The following is a 22702-nucleotide window of genomic DNA, read 5'->3' on the forward strand; positions in this document are numbered from 1 at the left end:
ACTGTTAAAAACCTTGGGATATCAGACCACTTTGGTCAAAGTGCAAAACTTAAAATATCTACAAAGTTACAAGCAAATGTGCTTAGCTACAGAAGGGTTTTTTGTAAACCAAAAAGGTGTGAATTTGCAACACAGATGACTGGCCAGATATGGTGAGAAGTATATTCAGGAACACATGTAAATGAAAAGTTCAACAAATTCATGAATATATTCAAGTTAAAATTTGAGGAAACATTTCCTAAAGTAGTACTTTCTGTTGGGGGATCTAGTAGGAAGACTTGGGTAACAAAAGGTATCAGAATATCCTCTGAAACACTCAAATATCTGAGATCTATCAAAAATGATAAGAATGACCCAGCCTTCTTACAGTTTTTTCTTAGGTACAAGAGGACATACAGAAAACTGTTGCAGGAAGCAAAGAGAATCCAAAATGAAAAGACCATACAGAACACAAACAATAAAAGCAGAGCCATTTGGAATATAGTAAAACAAGAAACTGGTAACTCAAAATCAAAGCAGATGGACATAAAAATTAGAAATAAAGGTAGTTTAATAGATAATTCTAAGGGCCTGGCTAACTTTATAAACAACTACTTTAGTAATATAGCAATAAAACTGCAAGAAAAGCTTCCTAAAAAACAACACACAATGGCGAAGAACTATGTATCTCACACAATGTAGCATGGAGATGAAATCAGTAGCATTGTACATAAATTCAAGAGTAAATCATCCACAGGTTTAGATGAAGTTTCAATACGTGTACTAAGCAGCATAAAAGAACCCTTAGCAGGCATTATAAATGAGTCGTTCTCACCAGGTTGCTTCCCTAACTATCTAAAGCACGAAAAAATTCTTTCCACACACAAAAAAGGTGATACAGAAAATATAGAGAATTACACACCAATTTCATTGCTGTCTTCTTTTTCAAAAATAATGGAAACTAGTATGAAAAACAGACTTATGGACTACTTAAATAAATACCAACTCCTATGCAAAGAACAGTTTAGTTTCAGGACTGGAAAGGGAACAGAAGCAGCTATAGAAAAATTTACAAGAGTAGTTCTAGAAGCCCTAGATAAAGGAGAACAAGTAACAGGCATTTTCCTAGATCTCAGCAAAGCATTTGCTACAGTTGACCATGAAATACTACTAGGTAAACTTGAAGCACTAGGAATCAGGGGGGTTGTAAATAAATGATTTAGATCTTACCTTACAGACAGAGTGCAGAGGGTGGAGATATCTCAAATTTCAAGTAGCTCAAATTATTTAGTGAAACATCTTTCAGATGAAGAATATTTGAACATTGGAGTACCTCATGGGAGTGTGTTCGGCCCAATACTATTTCTTATTTATATTAATGACTTCCCACAGTGGGTAACGCAAGGAGAAACAGTGTTGTTTGCTGATGACAGTAATTTAATAATTACAGACAGGACACCAGAAATGTTAAATGTAAAAGCTGAAAAGGCACTTAAGGAAGTTCACAACTGGTCAAATAACAACAAAGTAGCCCTTAATGTGAAGAAGACTAATAACATAAACTTCTATATAAAGAAAAAACCGAATATGACAAAACTTAAAGTTCAAAATGAAACTGTAGAGTGTGTAGCCAGCACAAAATTTTTGGGTATGTATATTGATCAACAATTAAAATGGGATGAACATATTAGGATGCTTGGGAAAAAATTAGCACATCATGCTATGCCTTACGAATATTAGTCACTGTGTGCAATAGTTCATGTCAGAGAATGACATACTCTGCACACATCCATTCTATAATAAGTTACGGCATAACATTCTGGGGTGCAGATGCCCAAAATATGAAATATGTGTTCAGATTGCAAAAACGAGCTATCAGAATAATGAGCAAGAGTCACAAAAGAGCACACTGCAGTGAGCTATTTAAAAAGTGGGGTATTCTGACTATCCCAAGTGAATATATCTTGCAAACTACAGTTTTTATGCACAAAAATATTGAGCAATACTTAGCAAACAGCTGCATACATGATCACCAAACCAGAAACAGTAACTGCTTGCACCTAGACAGAATGAATAAAACTAAAACCCAAATCACTATGTTTTACCAAGGTGTCAAGATATACAATAAATTGCCAAAAGAAATCAAAAGCATAAAGGAACTATGTAAATTTAAAGCATTCCTTATAGAATATTTATTAAAAAATAGTTTTTACTCAATTAGAGAATTCATGCAGCATAAAATTTGCATAAATAAATAATCAGGTTGATCAATTATAAAGTGGATATTCTAGATTGTAATTTACCCATACGTGTATTACAGGAGACTTGTGATATATTTCTTTTGATTGAAGCAGGTTCTTCAGCATTACGTAATTCAACAATAAATTGTGTGTGTAATATATACACACACACACACACACACATATATATATATATATATATATATATATATATATATATATATATATATATATATATATATATATATATATATATATATATATATGGTTATAATAGAGGGAAACATTCCACGTAGGAAATATATATCTAAAAACAAAGATGATGTGACTTACCAAATGAAAGTGCTGGCAGGTCGACAGACACACAAACAAACACAAACATACACACAAAATTCAAGCTTTCGCAACAAACTGTTGCCTCATCAGGAAAGAGGGAAGGAGAGGGAAAGACGAAAGGATGTGGGTTTTAAGGGAGAGGGTAAGGAGTCATTCCAATCCCGGGAGCGGAAAGACTTACCTTAGGGTGAAACAAGGACGGGTATACACTCGCACACACACACATATCCATCCACACATATACGTAGCTTGTATATCATTACCTTATATGACAAAATAATGTACAACTCAGCCCATAATGTGCTCAAAACGTTAAAATCTGTTAATAATACAATACATAGCGACTGTGAAAAGAAAGAAGATCGTATAATAGACTGCAAAACTTCAGAAAACTTGAGCACAACAAATAATGCTTTTACTGTATATATACTTGCCGACAGTCTCGGAAAAAGACTTGCAGAAACCCTACATAACTCCGTATGCAGTGTTACTAATGTAATAAAACCTGATGCTCCACTGAAAGACATTGTCAATAACTGCGAAAATCTGAGTATCAAGATAAAGAAAAACGATTGTGTTCTAATCCTAGGGGGCGGAGTAGATGTCTGCTGCAATGATGTATTATCAGCAAGACGAGCGCTAAGAGAGATGCTTGAAAAGTTCAAAAATGTACATGTGATGGTAACCAGCATTCCATATGATTTTTTTTAAAGAAATCTCATGTTAACGAAGAAATAAAAAAAACTAACAGACTGCTTCAGAAAATAACAAAGTGCTACCCAAATTCAACATTTGTCCAGCTAGATTGCAGAAAACAACATTTCATAAACAGTGGAGATCTCCTAAACAGAGCAGGACAACCGTATGTCTGTGCTCAAATTATGACAACAATCAATAATCTCAATGATAAACACAAACTGCCTGGTATCCTCACCATAGCAGTAACTGAGCAAATGGAAATTTGCAAGGAAACATCTAAGATGAGAGAGATACCTAACATACTCTTACCAGTATCGGAAGGAGTGGTAGAATATGGGGTACCAGCAGAAATGTCAGGAACATCCAGCAGAGTTGAAGAGGAAACAATTTCTTCAGATGAGAAAGCCTACAAACCTAGTGTAAACTCATGTGCACCTGAAACCTCCAAGAATGAAGCTGTCAGCACATTCGACGCACTTAATGCCTCATGCTCACTTGTAACTAGGACTGCAACTACACCAATAGCCAAGAACCATTCTACTAGATCCAGAAATTCATCAGCTGTTCTGCAGACATCTCAAAGGAAGAGCCTCAGGATAAGAAGAGCTGCTGTGCATAGTGACTATTTTCTATAGGATCTTCGCAATTCGAAGAAGAAGAAAAGGCTGAATCTTTACAGTGTCAGCAACAAGAAAGTTCAAAAGGTAAATAGTGCAGCAAATCCACTACATGAAACTTTAACAGTTGTATACCAAACTGTGCAGGGACTAGAAAGTAAATTAGCTGAAATAGAAGTTCTATTAACTGACTATCTAAAAGACATTAACATACTATGCATAAGTGAGCACTGGGTAAAAGAAATGCAAGCGTCTAGCATAATTATTCCAAATTTTGAAATGATTAGCAAATTTTGTAGAATCAACCATAAAGGGGATGGGACATGTATTTATGTTAGGACAGGGGTAGAATCAAAAGAAATAAAATGTACACTAAAATGTATAGAAAAAGATTTTGAATACAGTATATGTGAGCTAACCAAATTAAAAATTACTATTGTGTGTTTGTACCGATCACCATTGGGCAACTTTGCCATTTTTTTGGAAAACCTTGATGGACTACTGAATGAACTTAAACATAATGTAATTGTTCTTGGTGATTTTAATGTTAACTTTAAGAATGATTGTAGTAAACAATAGCAACTGTGCAATCTGTTTTTGTGTCATAATATGATGGCAACTGTAAATGAAGTTACCAGATTCAGAAATATGTCTGAAACTATAATAGATCAAGTATTTATAAACAAGGACAAGAGTGAATATAACACTGAAGTAATTGACACTGGTTTCTCGGATCACAAGGGTATCAAATTGAGTTTAAATGTCACATCTTACAAGGACCCTGTTATCAATAACAATTACAGAGAAAGGATATTTATAAATGATGACAGCATAAGAATTTTTAATTACATTCTGGAAAATAACAACTGGGGTAGTGAATAAAGTGGTGATGTCAACACAAAGTTTGACTCATTCCTTGACAGCTACAAACACTGCTTCGACGTTGCCTTTCCTATAAAAAGAGTCAAAACTAAACACAAAACCAAAACATGGGTTACACAGGGAATTAGAAAGTCATCAGACACTCTCAGAAAGTTAAGTAAATCAGTCAGGAAGAATGTAGCACTGAAAGCACATGTGAAATGTTATACAAGCCTGTACAAGAAAGTAATAATTGCACCTAAGAAGCTTGATAATGATTAATATGTTGAGAAAGGTAACAACAAAATGAAGTCAACTTGGGAGGTAATAAGTAAAAATATAGGTAGACACAAAAGAAAAGATATCAGCTTTGTCATTAAAAGTGAGGGTAAAACTGTTAAGGACCCACTTCAGATTGCCAACATATTTAACAAACATTTCACAAATATAGCCATAAATTTAATTAAAACTAAATGCAATTCCAATAGCAAGGTAAAAATCCCCATGAATGACATGACAATGTTCCTTTATCCAGTAACTGAATCAGAGGTATTAAATGCTATAAATAAGTTTTCAGATAAGATAATCAAGTAAGGTTTACTGGTAGCCTACTCAAATAAATATATTACCTTCATTTGTCAGTTTCTAAATATGATATGTTATAGGACTCCCTGAAAACTTTTTATTTCTAGGATAAAAAGCATATTTGAGTCCTGATGTAGCATGTATGCTGCATGTTCCAGTATTATAGAGAATGACAATAGTTTTTTAAATTTAGTATTTTAGTCTTCTTTAACCCAACAACACACTAACTACCATATAAACTTCTCATTCACAGTATCTATGTTCAAGACTGAGGATGTTATACAAGGTGTCCCAAAAGAATACTGATAAGCTTTAGGGGCAGGTTCCTTACACCAAAACAATAAAAAAATATCTAGTAAACCCAGGCTCTAAAATGCTATGCTATGCTATGAGCTATGAGCATTTGTTCAGTAGAAAAGATCTGTTTTCATAGCTCTTAGAGTATGCATTGTAGATGAAATGTTTACTGGATACTTTTTTCTTGGTTTTGTCCATACTACCTCCTCCAAAAATATGGAAAGCAAAGTCCTTGCAGTAGAAGAGATCTGTTTCATAGCATCAAAGATGAACAAGTGCTCATAGCTCTTGAGGTATGCATTTTAGAGCCCATATTTACTAGACTTTTTTTCTAACAATTTACATTCCATCCTGGATTTTCCATTGTTTGATAGACATTTTTTTCTTTTTTTGGTGTAAGGGATCTGTCCTTGAAGCTTGTTGGTGTTTTTATGACACATCCTGAATACTCTAAAAGGCATTGTAACAACACAAAACATAAAAAAAACAGTACTGTATTCTGGTAGCCGTTTACCTGTCACAGAGAACTGCGGCTCCAATCATTTACATTCAAGCTGATGGTGTGTATGTGTATGAAGTGAAGATGACATTTGACGTCTTCTGGGTTCTTCACTTTATTTTTTGTGCAGTGCAATTCTTTTTTTCTGTTCTGAATACTTAACTCAGTTTGCAGTGTCTATCATACAATTTTTCCATGTCTTTATTTCTTTTTCTACTATTGCTCTAACATTTTGTTGATTACTTGTATACTGCTCTGTGTGTAGTTTACCTATGGTATCTTTTCTACTCTCAGTTGGTTGTTCCTTTATTGTGACATAAAAAGATCCATGTTGTTACATTCCATCCTAATACTGTTACAGTCCATTCTGGTTTTTCCATTGTTTGATCTATAGTTTTTTGTTATTTTAATCTATTTTGATTAGTTTTACAGTTACCATTATCACCAAATGCTGATTGTACTATTGCAACAGCACACAATGCTGGTTGTGCTATTACAACAGCATATAATGCTAATACTGCAATAATAAAAAATACAATTATTCCAAATATAAAAAGGCTCTTTTACTACTACCACCACCTTGATTTTCTACAGCAGTTACTGTTCCTGCATCTTATATTACTAATACTGACACTAACAGCCAATACTACTAATATGACTACTTATGATGATGTTAAGATCATTAGCTCTTAGAGAACAGTTAAGCAGCATTTTGTCATATGTACCTTCAGTGTTTCTCTTCTCTGTATTATGACTTGGACACACACAATTTACAACTGTCAAAATGTATCTAATTTCTCTGTATGTTTCTTACCAGATGGACCCCATGGCAATATACTACTGCCTCCAGATAACATGGCGATGGCTTGGAGTGCATCACTTACCTTAGGATGATTCTTCTCATACTTCTTAGATATGCTTGCAACTACTTCCATTACTGCTTCTGTTACAGGGTTAAGTGATCATAGAGGCATGGAGCTTCATTCTCATTCGCTGGTGTCATCAACAGACATTGCTCATCCCTGCTGTGGTGTTTGCTGGCTGTAGGTATGACCTGTTTTATTCTGAGACACCATCAGGTATAAGATTTAAGGTGTCAAAGTTTTCTTCTGCTCTATGCTATAAACATTTTTACTCTTAAAGTCTGCCTAACAGACCTTGCTTTCTACTAGGGAGACACCCCAATAGGGCATGACACGGAGAGCCGATTTTTCCACACTTACAGGTGGTCATTGCCTTCTTACCAATTCCATTCAGATATTTAGGATATGACCCATGTTCAGAAAGGTAGTGGACCACTCCTCTGCTTGGCTCAAAATGTGTTATCTGAAGCATTTTTGATTACATCCTGTGCCGGAGGAATTCCATCTCTGCTGCCATTCTGTGAATATTAAATTCTTAATTGCTAACAATTTGTTGGTGGTTCCCCAAGAATGTAATGTATATTTTTGTACTGTTCTTTCTTCAGCTAATAAGATGGCTTTTTCATATTTATCAGTCCAGGGGACATATGCCCCTTATTACAGTTAGTGCGTGTGTAGATGTGGTCCTAGGGGCTCCATAGGTTCGTAGTAGGATTCCTTGCTGTATTTTTCTCAGTGCAGCAGCAGGTCTGAATACTGATAACCTATGCTTCTGAACCATGCACCATAGCCCATAATTGCAATTATTATTGACTCAGTCCAATTACATCCAGGAACAACTTCTTTGACCCATATTAATAACTGAAACCATTATACAACTACCCCTCCATGCTACAAATTATACATTGACACTGATTGTCCAGCGTTCATTTAGGCTCCGGGAGAACTGTAGAACTTCATGGAAGTTATTAATCCGCAATCTGGGCACCAGGCTGCAGCAGCACAATGCCAATAGGTGGTCAGGCCTGCTGGTGGAATAATATTGTTCTTTTCTTTCCTGCATACTAATTTAACTATCTCCGTATATTTCAGATGTCCATCTGTGAAAATAGCCAAAAAGAAAATCCACTGGAACTGGAACAACGATAACATCTGAAGGAACAGTCCAGAGGGCTTACCAGTCATGGAAGAATGGGAGCCAATGATTCCTGCCAAGATCTTGGAAGTACAGCACTGCCCCTAAGGCAGACGAATAAGAAAATTGTAGAAAAGTTTTCTGAAGGCTGTCATTCGGTTAATAGCTCAAGAATATTTAGTCAGTATGTGACATGTCTCTAACCCTAATGTACATGCAGTGCGTAACTTAATGTACTCTGCTGGCAACAACATGAAGGCGGTGTGCAACAAATGCCAGAATTAGCAGTAGACATAGTACTACATTCTTGGATATGCAAATGATTGGCATTTCATCACAATGGCAAGAACTATATAGAAGTAATGTCACAAACGTACTATATGCAGTGAGTATTTCATTCAGAAATCACAAATGAATGTTGTTGTTTGAGAGAATGTCATGTTATGCCCTGTGTAAAAAGGAGAAAGGAGTGATAGCATGTGTCAGGAGACTGTAGTTAATTGTTTTGTGATACTACTGCTATCATTTGGTCGGCATAAAAATGCGAATAGGGATTCTATGGATTCAGGAGAGCCATATAATGGGTGTATCAGAAATGTTATGACAGATTTCGAGGGGCTATAGAGGATGTCTTGAGGAACGAATTGAGGCTAGGTACACGTGTGTAGAAATGCCATCCAATGACGCTACAGTGCGTCAACATTATAGGCATTGGAGTCTGCCACTAGGCCACCCCTACGGCAGCAAATGTGACTTTGTACTCTGACGGATCAGAAGCGGAATGTCTCCCAATGTTGGTTAATTACTGATTGCCACTATCTCCAGTGGAGAAGATGGAGCTAATTGTTGCATAGAAAGGTCATGTCTACTATTCTCTGTTGCCTCAGTGGATGATGGTTTTGGATACAGGTTTCCATCTGCAGATTGTTTTTCTTCTGGAACTCTCTAAAATCTCCATTGTTGTTAATATGTAGGAGAAAGATAAACTGCGCAATCACTGAATAACAAACAACATTGCGAGGCACTCTGCTTATGACCTGCCAGCTTACAAATCGATGTGATCTGCCGAAGAGGTAGCCTAATGGCTGGTGTCGGTGCCTATAACTTCGATGCTCTGTGGCTTCATTGGATATCTGGACACTGGTTCTTATCTTCTAATTGTTCTCACAACACCCTCTACAACGCATCAAAGTTTGTTGCAACAGTTGTGGGACACCCTATGTAATGTGAAACGTAACAGCCCATAATGCCTATTTAAAATGAACATTTCCCAGTCTAATTCAGGATCACACATGTAAACAAAATATGTAACTCGTCTAGAAAAACTTATAACTGTGAAAATAACTGTTTAATCTATTTCAGTTAGAAGTGTAGATGCTCTGTAAATGAAGGAAAAAATTCCTGTGAAGGGAGTCTCCAGTAATTAATAAAAAATATAAATGAATTATTGTAACTCCTTATTTGAGAGTTTGTTCTCAAATGAAATAACAGACATGTACTAATATCGTAGTGTACTTACTGTTCTGAGCAGACATACATTTATATATGTATTTTCAGTATTTATATGTAAATTTTAATGGTTAATTAATCAAAAAATGATTTTAAACAATGCCACGGATTGTTAAGAAATTATAAATAGTGACTGCCATATTGGCATAGGGAGTCAGTCTGGTTTTAGTTTTTGAGCAGTGAGCATGTAGCTGCTCCTTTTGTATTGTAAGTATTGTTTGCCTTTGTAATAATATTTTTAAATTGTTTTGAAAGTATAATAAAAATGAATAAAACCAATACAAGGTTAAACTTAATCAACTCTCCACTAGTTGTGTTACAGTGACCTTAATGTTCTCAAGACCAGGACTGCAGCAGATAAAGCATAACTATAATCAACTCCATTATTACGAGTAGTTAGAGAAATGTTATAAATGCCATCCAGGATATCAATGGGCCCATTACCTACAACAATACGAACATCCTTGTGGATAGTATCACAACATCTACAGCACCACGGACTGTCAGCACAGCGACCGTTGTCGCTGCTTCCCTCTGTGCGGCAGCAGAGAGAGGCATGCTGGCAGTGAGGCACTTAATGACAACCCTGTACATATGACTGGCACCTCGTCATCTTCTCAGGCGCCCAGTTCTGTGTGTAGCTTTACAATGGAAATATCAACATTTGGAGGCTCCAAGGAAAACGAACATCGCCAGATTTCATTCTTCGTTGTAATGTGGTCCCACCATCTGGGGTGATAGTATGACATACCATTGAACTTACAACACTATCACTGCTGGTTCACATAGTTGGTAATCAAGACAGCAACCATTACATTTATCGATGCATTAAAACCAGTGGCTCTGCCTTCGGGGTCTCCATGCATTATCTTTCCACAAGAAGCCATGTTCCCTATGCTGTCATGATCTACCCTGGTATGGAGATTATTCTACTGTTGCACTGGCCAGGGTGTTCTTCAGATATCTCACCTACAGAAAACACTTGGTCATCAATTGTTGAGAGAAGCATATGCCTCTATTCGCCAGTCATTGCAACTGATGCATAAAGTTGAAGCAGCAGTGAATGGCATAAGTGTACGTCATCCAAGTTGAATTTGACTCAATGTCTAGTCAGATCCCCAAGAAATTTCATAACATATTCTTTCTATTATAATGAACAAAGGGTGGGGCAAATAGAAGTGGCCTGGAGAACAGAGTTCCATGATGCAAAGAAACACAGCAGAGGAAAGGAAATTGAATACCAACCTGACTATAGCAGATGTTGAAAGTTACTACCATTCATGTCTTGGCAATTTTTGGCCCTGGTCTGCATATTCCTGAAGACGGATCGAAGGTGGACTCCTGTAATTGCTGCAGTCTCATCCGAAATGTTCTGCTACAATTCTTGAAGACCATGAGGATTGTTGTAATACACCTTAGATTTGAGGGCTTTCCACACAAAGTTATCACACATTGATGGATCAAGTGAACTGGGTGGACAGCTAGGGCTGCGACCAGCCTGCCCTCTGCTAATAAATCTGTCAGATGTGAATATTGTGTAAATGTGCTCCAGGGTTCGGTCAGCTATATGGACAGTTGCTCCAACCGATTGGAAGTATCTGTAGGTCTTTTCCTCCTCCGTTAATGCCGCCAAAAATGGTTTCAAAATGTTGGCACTACAACATGTCAAGGTCAGCGTATGATGAAAGAAGATCAGACCAGTAATGTAGCTTGCAGACACTGCACACCAAACCCCAACCTTCTGATCATGAAATGGTGTTTCACAGAAGTTCTGTGGATTCTCTGCCGTCCAGAACCTGTGATTCTGTGAGTTGACAGAAACACTCAGGTGAAACTATGATTCATCAGACATAAAGAACACATCCATGTCCAAACCATTCAGTTATCTCAGTGAACAGCCACTCACAAAAATGAAGGCACTGAGGATCGTCTGCTGGGTTTAGTGCATGAACAACAGACACTCGGTAGGGATGCATCTGCAGGTCCACATGGAGTATCCATCTGCATGATCGACATGATATGTCAGTTTCTTGTAACAGGTGTCAGATTGATTTAATAGGACTCTGAAGCATTTTCTGGTGCACATTTTCTGGTGTTTGTGCACGTTTTGTAATTTTTTTTTTATTTGTTCAAAACAGGTTCTGCCTGAAGCCATTTTCGGACTAAGCATTTCATAGCACTATCTGCTGGCACTTTGACACCATTAAACTTCTCAGCAAACTACTAACCATACTATTTCTACGACTTTGTTGTCACATAACTTTCCACAACGAACACACTCTGCTTCACTGTGAGTACCATCCTCCCCTTTGCGCTGCTCCATCCACACTGACACAGCCTGCACTACGCTCTGAACCGATGTAGGTCACATGGCAAAAGGACAAGTGGTGTGCACGTCACAGGATGTGGTTATATTTATACATTCACATCCAGTTGCGTTCACTCATTTGGGCCACTTTTATCCCCCCCCCCCCCCCCCCCCTTGTATATTCTTATGGTGTTACAAATTTAATGCACAGCAGTGTATGAATAAATACTGCAAAATATAGTGAACAGAAGGTACCCTACGATTGCGATTTTGCTGTTGAAGTGCGTCTTGTAGTTTTATCCTTGGTATAACAAACCGTAAGGGAACTGGTGTCTGGAGTTGTGGACACCAGCGATTTGCAGACACAACCAGCTCACGTGCTGAAGGATTTACCTTGTCCCCTCCTTCGCCTTCTGAAACTGCACTCTTATCTACCATGATAGACAAAGCGAAAACGCAAATTGTTCGAATAATAATCCATATTTTCTACTTTATACACAAGCAGAATGCGTTGTTTAGCTTCAGAATATGCCTGAAATAGTATATACGTATCCTCTGTGTCTTTGTACAATATACACACATCAAAAAAAGTTTTTGCACCACCTCAGTTCCCAGAACTTCTGAAGATAGACGTTGACTGTGGATACTGTATCACAGACACAGTTCCTTTGACTGTTCAGAGATGTCACTAAACCCACGCAAAGATGTAAACAACCCTGCATGAGCGGCACCTATTAGGGTATTAGTCGGAAGGGGTCCGATAGCCGATCAGTTCCAGTCTTCCAACACAGAGGTGGTATACGGCTCGTGTTGTCTGTAGTTCAACCATGTGTAGACGGTCAATACTGCGGTTCGATCGCGTCCGCACTGTTACTTTGTGCCAGGAAGGCCTCTCAACAAGGGAAGTGTCCAGGCGTCTCGGAGTGAACCAAAGCGATGGTGTTCGGACATGGAGGTGATACAGAGAGACAGGAACTGTCGATGACATGCCACGCTCAAGTCTCCCAAGGGCTACTACTGCAGTGGATGACTGCTACCTACGGATTATAGCTCGGAGGAACCCTGACAGCAACGTCACCATGTTGAATACTGCGTTTCATGCAGCCACAGGACGTCGTGTTACGAACCAAACTGTGGGCAATAGGCTGCATGAACCCTATCGAACATGCCTGGGATAGACTGAAAACGGCTGTTTATGGACGTCGTGAGCCACCGACAACTCTGAGGAATCTACTCTGAATCGCCGTTGAGGAGTGGGACAATATGGACCAACAGTGCCTTGATGAACTTGTGGATAGTATGCCACGGCGAATACAGGCAAGCATCAATGCAAGAGGACGTGCTACTGGGTATTAGAGGTATCGGTGTGTACAGCAATCTGGACCATGTGTACAGCAATCTGGACCACCACCTCGGAAGGTCTCGCCGTATGGTGGTACAACATGCAATGTGTGGTTCTCATGAGCATGATGTTTATTTCATCTCTGTTCCAATCTTCTGTATAGATTCGGAACTCTCGGAACCGAGGTGATGCAAAACTTTTTCTGATGTGTGTATTTCAAACAAAACAAAATCTAGTTCCTCAGAATGAATTTTTTAAATGTCATTTTGGTTTCATTTTAAATATTGAACACGGTTTTAGTGTGTAGGATTAAATCATGACGGTATCCCACACTGCGGTTGCGGAAAACTGCTTCCCCTTCGAACATTACTAGTATTCATACATTAATTGGTATCTGAAAAGAGCAAGCTAGACTAAAAAATTATAACAAATCGTTAAGAAATTTGGACATTCTCCTGTAGCAAAGTTTAGTTATATGCTGATAAAAATTCATATCTGTGTACACAGGGTGTAACAGGTATAAGTACAGATATTTCTACTGGTGACAGAACAGTAGATTGTACTACTTTTATAAAATAAATAACGACTGCCTTCAGTCACAATAGTGAGTGTATTTCAATGCACGATCCATTTCGGGCCCTGGGGGCTCATCCTCAGGTGCTTTGACAGTCTACATTTTTTTCAGATTTAGGCTAATTCTGGTCTGGTCCAGTATTGGATACATTGTTTTGAATCACAATTTAAATAAGCAATGTTTATGTACATATATACATTTTCCATTCTACAACACAGTCGTAACCACAAATCTTGTTTTGACTTGTGGCTGCAGTGTTTTGACTTGTAGTTACAAATGTGCTGTGGAATGGGAAGTACGTACATGTACATAAAGATGTTGATTCATATTGTGCTTCAAAACAAGGTATCCCATGCTGGAGACAGATCAGACTTAAATCTGAAAAAAAATTGATGTAGGCTGTCAGAGCATCTGAAGATGAGCTCGGAGGGCTTGAAATGCATAGTGCATTGAAATAAAATCACTTTCGTAACGGAAGGCGGTTGTTCTTTATTTTGCGGAAATACATTTATATTTTAATCAATCTACAGGGTGGTTCTTATTAACGTTTAAAAACACCCGAAGCGAAGTAGATGACGCCAAGACAAATAATTTAATATAAGACACGTGGGGCAGCAAATGTCGGGAAACACCCCAAAAGTCGATAACAAATGTTGAATATGTGACGTCACTAGACGATGTGCCTCACTGCACGTGCAGCGGTTGGGCTCGCCGATCCTACCCCCCGCCGCTTGATGGCAGTGCTACGCGTCACTCCATTAGGTTACTCTGTTTTCATTCTCGTATTATCAAATGTGACACGATAGTGCTTGCGTTAGTGGTAACAGGACACTACGATGAAACATTTTACATTTACGAAAACAGAGTAGCCTATCGGAGCGACGTGTAGCGCAGTCCCTTACCAGTGACAGTACTATCAACAAGCCCAACCGCTACACCTGCGAGGTATGTCGTCTGGTGACGTCACATGTTCAATATTTGTCATCCACGTTTCGGACATTTCCCGACATTTGCGACCCCATGTGTCTCATATTCAATTACTTGTCTCAGTGTCGTCTACGTTGCTTCGGGTGTTTTTAAAAGTTAATAAGAACCTAAGAACCTTCAACATCACAGCACGTCAGCGATCGTTAGTTAATATATTAAAAAACTAAAAACCCGCCTCGATTGCGAAAAAAGCACCTTGTGTTAACCCAGGTTTCGGCGTAGATAACTACACCTTCTTCAGAACAACAATAAAACCCACAAGTGCCTAAGAAGACCTTTGTCATTGACAAGTATAGTTTTTGGTGTATTATAGTTTTTGGTGTATTCTAGTGTTCATCCACCTCGTTACACAGGTAGACACAATACAAATGACTTTTCTGTTGAGAAATTTCAGTTACTTCTAACCATTTTTCAAATGTAATTTCCTCTCTAATTACTATGTTTTCTTTCTCATTTCTCTCACGTGGCATCCGGAGACATCCAATATCATTCAGCAAAGTAAAGTGGAGTATGTCGTTCTTTTTTCTCAAGTATTCATATAACCTATGTTTGTTATTGTTATTTGACAGCAGTAGTTAATAAAATAACAACAAAAGCTTAATGGCTCTTTGAAATCTGGTTTCTCGAAATCATGTTTCCAAATGAAAATACTGGCATAACTTTTGGTGGTGTGATGGTGGTTTCACTATATTGAAGAACTGATAATATATAATAATTAATAAATATTGAACATGTGAAGCCCCTTATATACTGACTGTGCCTGGAAAGATAAGAGCACGAATATTTTAAAATGGAGATTTGCAGACACCTCCAGCCTGAGGAAGGCCTTTCGGCACCCCAAGCAATCGGTACACAAATTCCCTGACAAAACTGGTGGCCTCAAATTTCCGGAAAACCCTGTTGTGCGCATATCTCTGTGTCCAAATTTCTCCGGCACTCTAGGGAATCTCCGTGTACCTAATGGTGATACAGAGGCGCGATACTGGTGTCACACGTTGCGCATTTACCTGCGGGGCTGGGTAGACGACGAATTCGAGCTTGGTCTTCTTGCGGAAGGAGTCGGCGAGCCGCTGCATGAGCAACGACGTGAAGCCAGAGCCAGTGCCGCCGCCCAGCGAATGCGACACGATGTAACCCTGCAGTCCGTCGCAGCGCTCCGAGAGTTTGCGCACGCGGTCCATGACGGCATCGATCAACTCGGCGCCCACTGTGTAGTGGCCGCGGGCGTAGTTGTTGGCTGCGTCCTCCTTGCCGGATATCAGCTGCTCTGGGTGGTACAGCTCCCTGTACTGTCCACTGCGCACCTGGTCTGTAGACCAGTCATCTCTCACCACGTTTTTCTCTCAAGTGCGCATGTCCACTCTCTCTCTCTCTCTCTCTCTCTCTCTCTCTCTCACACACACACACATGCTGCTGCAGGACCTTGTGTTCCCTTCCACACTGAACGCTGACGGCATTTTCCCATCTTATTTTCAGCACGATGGAGCCCCTCCACACTAAGGCACTGGTGTCTATGAATGGAACTGCCAGGGAAGTGGGTTGGTCGCTGTGGTCCCATGGAGTAGCCGCCCAGATCCCCTGACTTAACGCCTCTTGGTTTTTATCTATGGGGACATCTTAAGGAGATAGTGTATGCTGAGAGCATCCGTGATTTGAGACACCTGCAGGAACGCACACATGCTTGTGACCAAATTGCAGGAGACACCCTCCTCCGTGTGCAGTCAGAGTGGTTGCGGCGACTACAGTTGTGCATTGCACAGGATGGACAACACGTAGAACATGTGTTTCAGCAGTCGGTATGAAGGTAATTTCCCAACTTTGAATATTAATAACCTCTTAACTGTACAAGATAGATAAAAACAAATTGCACCACTAAATTCCAGAGCTCAAGTGAGTGTTAATTGATGTGTCATACACCCCCCTTCCCATTAAAAAAAATGACTTGAATCCAAAATGGCGGATGTCAAGATGGCGGCCATGAATGACATTCGCTCCAAAAGTTGCGGCCCCACAACAAACCTATATATATACACTCCTGGAAATGGAAAAAAGAACACATTGACACCGGTGTGTCAGACCCACCATACTTGCTCCGGACACTGCGAGAGGGCTGTACAAGCAATGATCACACGAACGGCACAGCGGACACACCAGGAACCGCGGTGTTGGCCGTCGAATGGCGCTAGCTGCGCAGCATATGTGCACCGCCGCCGTCAGTGTCAGCTAGTTTGCCGTGGCATACGGAGCTCCATCGCAGTCTTTAACACTGGTAGCATGCCGCGACAGCGTGGACGTGAACCATATGTGCAGTTGACAGACTTTGAGCGAGGGCGTATAGTGGGCATGCGGGAGGCCAGGTGGACGTACCGCCGAATTGCTCAACACGTGGGGCGTGAGGTCTCCACAGTACATCGATGTTGTCGCCAGTGGTCGGCGGAAGGTGCACGTGCCCGTCGACCTGGGACCGGACCGCAGCGACGCACGGATGCACGCCAAGACCGTAGGATCCTACGCAGTGCCGTAGGGGACCGCACCGCCAACTTCCCAGCAAATTAGGGACACTGTTGCTCCTGGGGGGACGAATGGAGACGTGTCGTCTTCAGCGATGAGAGTCGCTTCTGCCTTGGTGCCAATGATGGTCGTATGCGTGTTTGGCGCCGTGCAGGTGAGCGCCACAATCAGGACTGCATACGACCGAGGCACACAGGGCCAACACCCGGCATCATGGTGTGGGGAGCGATCTCCTACACTGGCCGTACACCACTGGTGATCGTCGAGGGGACACTGAATAGTGCACGGTACATCCAAACCGTCATCGAACCCATCGTTCTACCATTCCTAGACCGGCAAGGGAACTTGCTGTTCCAACAGGACAATGCACGTCCGCATGTATCCCGTGCCACCCAACGTGCTCTAGAAGGTGTAAGTCAACTACCCTGGCCAGCAAGATCTCCGGATCTGTCCCCCATTGAGCATGTTTGGGACTGGATGAAGCGTCGTCTCACGCGGTCTGCTCGTCCAGCACGAACGCTGGTCCAACTGAGGCGCCAGGTGGAAATGGCATGGCAAGCCGTTCCACAGGACTACATCCAGCATCTCTACGATCGTCTCCATGGGAGAATAGCAGCATGCATTGCTGCGAAAGGTGGATATACACTGTACTAGTGCCGACATTGTGCATGCTCTGTTGCCTGTGTCTATGTGCCTGTGGTTCTGTCAGTGTGATCATGTGATGTATCTGACCCCAGGAATGTGTCAATAAAGTTTCCCCTTCCTGGGACAATGAATTCACGGTGTTCTTATTTCAATTTCCAGGAGTGTATATATATACTGTGTGAGTCACGTAAGACGTAACACCTCTTTTATTTCGGGAACGGTTACACATCCCGAAACGCCGTTTTCAGCAAATGTTAAGAGCATCGAGGGGCATCGAAGGGCACATGTTTCTTTTTTTTTTTTTTTGTTTGGTTAATGTTTTTAGGGTTCGTATCAACGGAGACATTCAAGCAAGTATGTTTTTTTATGTGGAACCGTGTAGCGTCCAATGCGACCGATACATCGTTCAGTAACACTTTGATTTAAAAATTCCTGCACTTCCAGATGCCAGTGTGGCGGGGCCCCATCCACTCGGTAAATGAAGTCGTTCGACTCTGTTTCCAACCGTGCGAACATAAAATTCTCAAGCATATCGAGATATGCACGTACCTCGATATGCTTGATAATTTTCTTCTGTAACAGTCGGTTGTGTCAGACACTCGGGGGCGGCCCGGCGATTTGCCTTTACACAGACAACCTGTTTCTCGAAATTTTTTATGCCATCGCCTAATGCTCTGTGCTGTAGGAGAATCCACACCGTACCTAGTACGCAAGTCATTCTGAACAGTTATTACTCACTCGCACCGCGCAAAATGTAGAACACAAAACGCTTTCTGTTGTCCCGACACCATTTTTACTAGAACTGAAGTGGGCGCCCACTGCTGTTACCTAGCGGGAACCATGTAAAACTCGAGAGTTTGCTGTTTCCAAAGGTATGCTGTTCGCGCACATATCACAAATAACATAATAATTATGATTTTTGCAAAAATATACGCTGTACTTTTTTATGGTGAATGTAAAAGAAATGCCGTAAAAATAGTACAGTGGTATTGGGCTATGTATCCGGATCACCAGGGTCCGCCGTGCCAAGCAGTTGCATGAAATATTAAGACGGACAGGCTGTTTGAGCGTCAAAAAGAGAACTGGAAAGAAGATTGCATGCAACTGACAGAGAACAGGAAAAAGGTGTTCTGACTATCACCTAATAGCGTCCGCACAGTAGTATCACAGATATTGCCAAGGAATGTAGAATTATCCAGACGAGTGCCATTCGCATCCTGCATCGACAAATATTCCATACCAATCATCTGTCACTAGATCAGGTACTCGACGACGGAGTGATTTCGAACGTCGTACAGAAATTGATAGGTTTGCCGTTCCGTTTGCCATTCCATCGTGTGCACTTTACCAATGAAGGAACATTTACTAACGACGCTAATGTAAATTTGCACAGCATGCCCTACTAGGCAGCCGAAAATCCACATTGACTTCGTCAGGTGCAACATCAACGGATGTGGAACATAAAAGCATGGTGGGGCATCATAGGAAATTACATTGTGGAACCTTATTTCATCTTAGGCGTTCTAAATGGACATTCGCGCGCACACTTTCTGAAGAACATTCTGTCGTTTCTTCTAGAAGAGGTACCACTGGATATTCGACTGTGTATGTGGCTGCAACACGACTGTTATCCAGCTCACTCGTCCCGTGTTGCAACGGAAATACTGAATGGGAACTTCCTGGACGTTGGATAGGACGAAATTCTGTTGTCAAACCGTTGTGACCGAGCGGTTCTAGGCACTTCAGTCCGGAACGACGCTGCTGCTGCGGTCGCAGGTTCGAATCCTGCCTCGGGCATGGATGTGTGTGATGTCCTTAGGTTAGTTAGGTCCCATAGAGCTTCGAGCCATTTGAACCATCAATTACCTCCCCAGAAATTGCAAAATGAAGTTGACACTTGGAATACACGAAAGGTGGTGCTATTGCACATCCTGATATGCAAGTGTGAATCGCACGTTGCTTGTAATCGCGATATGATTGACGTACTACGATGTAACAAACGCTATACTTATTGCTGTTTACACTGTTATTACGTATACTGGGAAGAATACAGATGTACAGAAAGATACAATGTAAAATAAGGAAAGGGTTTGCTCATTCGTGCTTTATTAAGCTTTACTACAACACTAGAATGGCGTAACAGTAACAAAAAACCCATTTCGTCAGCCATGATAAACATTAGTAGTGGGACAAAGTAGTCGTCACCCCAAGTACCATAATCCAAAATGGCGACGATGACATCATACAATATAGCGACTGTGGCGTCATCTGATGACGTCATCCAAGATGTCGGATTTTGGCGAGAAGATAAGTCAATTGGGATACCTCCACTAACCGAACCCCTCCCCCCCTCTCCCACCTCTCCCCCTGAAAATGGTGGGAAGTTCAAATTCCATCAGGACAATCCAACACACCTCTACGAACCTAAGAAAATAACGCGAAGATAGGGCACTTGGGCTACCCCCACTAACCTAAGTCATCCGACCGCCACCTCTTCCTAGGCATTGCCAGGAAAAGGACTCGGCCTGTGCTGGATGTGTCTTCATTTTGCATGCAGTCTTTATTTAAACTATTTGATCCAGTACAGCCATCCAGTGTATTCACCACGAGGTCTGGAGTCCAACTGACCTAGTACATAATACCACCACCAGGGGGCGCTGTCGTCTATTCCGTGACATAATCCAAGATGGCAGTCTGGCATGGGGGGAAATGGCAGGAAACAGTGTGGCCGCCATAGGTCCAGAGTCCAACTAATCTAGTACACATTACTGCCCCCAGAGGGCACTGTCGTCTGTTTCATGACGTAATCCAAGATGGGGGGAGGGGATGGATGGAAAAAGTGTGGTCATACAATGAAGGCTTTCACGACCGGATGTTTCAGCTGACAAGAATTCTTCCGGGTTGTATGGCCATGGTCCAAAGCTATGTTGGACATCTTCGGAGGCGTTCCTGGTTGTGCTGAGTCTTGCCAACTGACAAGTCAGACATCAAAGAACGGCCTAAATATCGTGGAAAGTGGGTGTGGTTTGTCAAGGATAAAATATAAAAATCGAACGTAGTATGTCAAAGAAAAAAACTTCTCATTGATTCTGTAATGCCTCAGTCCATATATTACTGAGTTTCATAGCTTCTTCTTTTCTGTTAAAATAATCCACATGTTTATATATTTCGATAGCTTCTCTGTATAGCAGTGGATAATAGTTCGTCATAGTACATAAAACTTTAGTTTCCGAAAATTTCACTATGTGATCACCTGACTGAACAGCAGTCAGCCATGGTGGAACAAGGTCTTCAGTTGGGTAATCACGCAGTGAAATTTTCGTAAACTTAACTTTTATGTACTATGATGAACTATTATCCACGACTATACAGAGAAGCTGTCGAAATATATAATCTGGGGATAATTTTAATAGAAATGAAGAAGCTATGAAACTCAGTGATATATGGACTGTGGCGCTACAGAATCGATGAGAAGTTTTTTATCTTTGACATACTATGATTGATAGTTATATTTTATCTTTGACAAGGTTTATCTCTGCTATAATGTTCTATCCAGACCACACCCACTTTCCACGGTATTTAGACCATTCTTCGACATCCAACCCGTCAGTTGGCAAGACTCAGCAAAACCAGGAGCAACTCCGAAGATGTCCAATGTAGCTTTGAATGAAAGATCAGGGATAGAAGAGTTCCATAGACCACAGCCATGGAACCCGGTAGAATTCTCAGCAGCTGAAACAGTGTGGTCGCCATGGGGTCCGGAGACCAACTGACCTAGTACACAGTATTGCCACCAGAGGGCACTGTCGTCTGTTCCATGACATAACCCAAGATGGCTGCCTGGAGGGGAAAATGACTCAGCCTGTGCTGGCCTGCTGGAGAGAGGAGGGAGTGTACCTTATTTATTTTGGAACAATCTATTTAGAGATGGATTTTAGATAGTATATTTATCACACTGATACAAAACACACACTCTCACATGCTTGGGATCACGCCACACAGCCTACAGACCTTTAAACTACTTGTAAATTACTGAAAAACCCCCTGCAGACACACAGACAACTCCTAAATTACGGAAATAATTTCAGTACACAGCACACTGACACGCAAACTTTATGTAAATAATCCAATACACTGATGTGCAGACACAAAATCAACTCGTAAACTGTCAAACAACGAATAGCTCAGCCTACAGACCTGCTCGCAAAATAATGCAAGAGACATGCAAACAAAGTGTGCAGGCACCGTCCGCCCCCCCCCCCCCCCCCATCCCATCCCGTCCACTGGACTGCACAGGAGGCTACTGCATATGCTCCCAGGAGTCGGGTAGCATCGGCAGCTGCCAAGCCACGTACAGGCGCCTAGTTCGGGTCTCTCAAGCATGAGGCTTTGACGTCCCTTTAATACTTGACACCTGAGAAATTCCTCTAGAAATACGTGACAGGGGGCAAAATCAGAACAAATACACTAACAGAATTCGAAACACAGTCTTACACAAGAGAAAAAATACCCAGAATTTTCGGTATCCTACAGCTACAGGTCTGGAGATGTCCTATTGCCACAGTGGCGGATGAGTGACGTCATCCCTGCCAGAGATGCATGGTCTGCTTCAACTTCTCATTGAACACTTGCTTTCTCAGAACTTTCCATACATACCTTGCCTCCATCTTGTTTGAATCAGTTTGTAGATGCTCCTACATCCTGGCACAAAGCAT

At 40.9% G+C, this 22702-nt stretch overlaps 1 protein-coding gene across 1 annotated transcript in view; it reads right to left on the reverse strand.

Moving 5' to 3' along the window:
• LOC124794750 (tubulin alpha chain-like) overlaps positions 1-22702 on the reverse strand; it is a 233389-nt gene that overhangs the window by 185569 nt on the left and 25118 nt on the right. The window contains exon 3 of the mRNA XM_047258364.1: positions 15839-16140. Coding sequence (XP_047114320.1) covers positions 15839-16140 — 302 coding nt within the window. The remainder of the gene's footprint in view (positions 1-15838; positions 16141-22702) is intronic.

This window comes from Schistocerca piceifrons, chromosome 4 (assembly GCF_021461385.2).
Source record: "Schistocerca piceifrons isolate TAMUIC-IGC-003096 chromosome 4, iqSchPice1.1, whole genome shotgun sequence".
In the NCBI taxonomy this organism is placed as follows: domain Eukaryota; kingdom Metazoa; phylum Arthropoda; class Insecta; order Orthoptera; family Acrididae; genus Schistocerca; species Schistocerca piceifrons.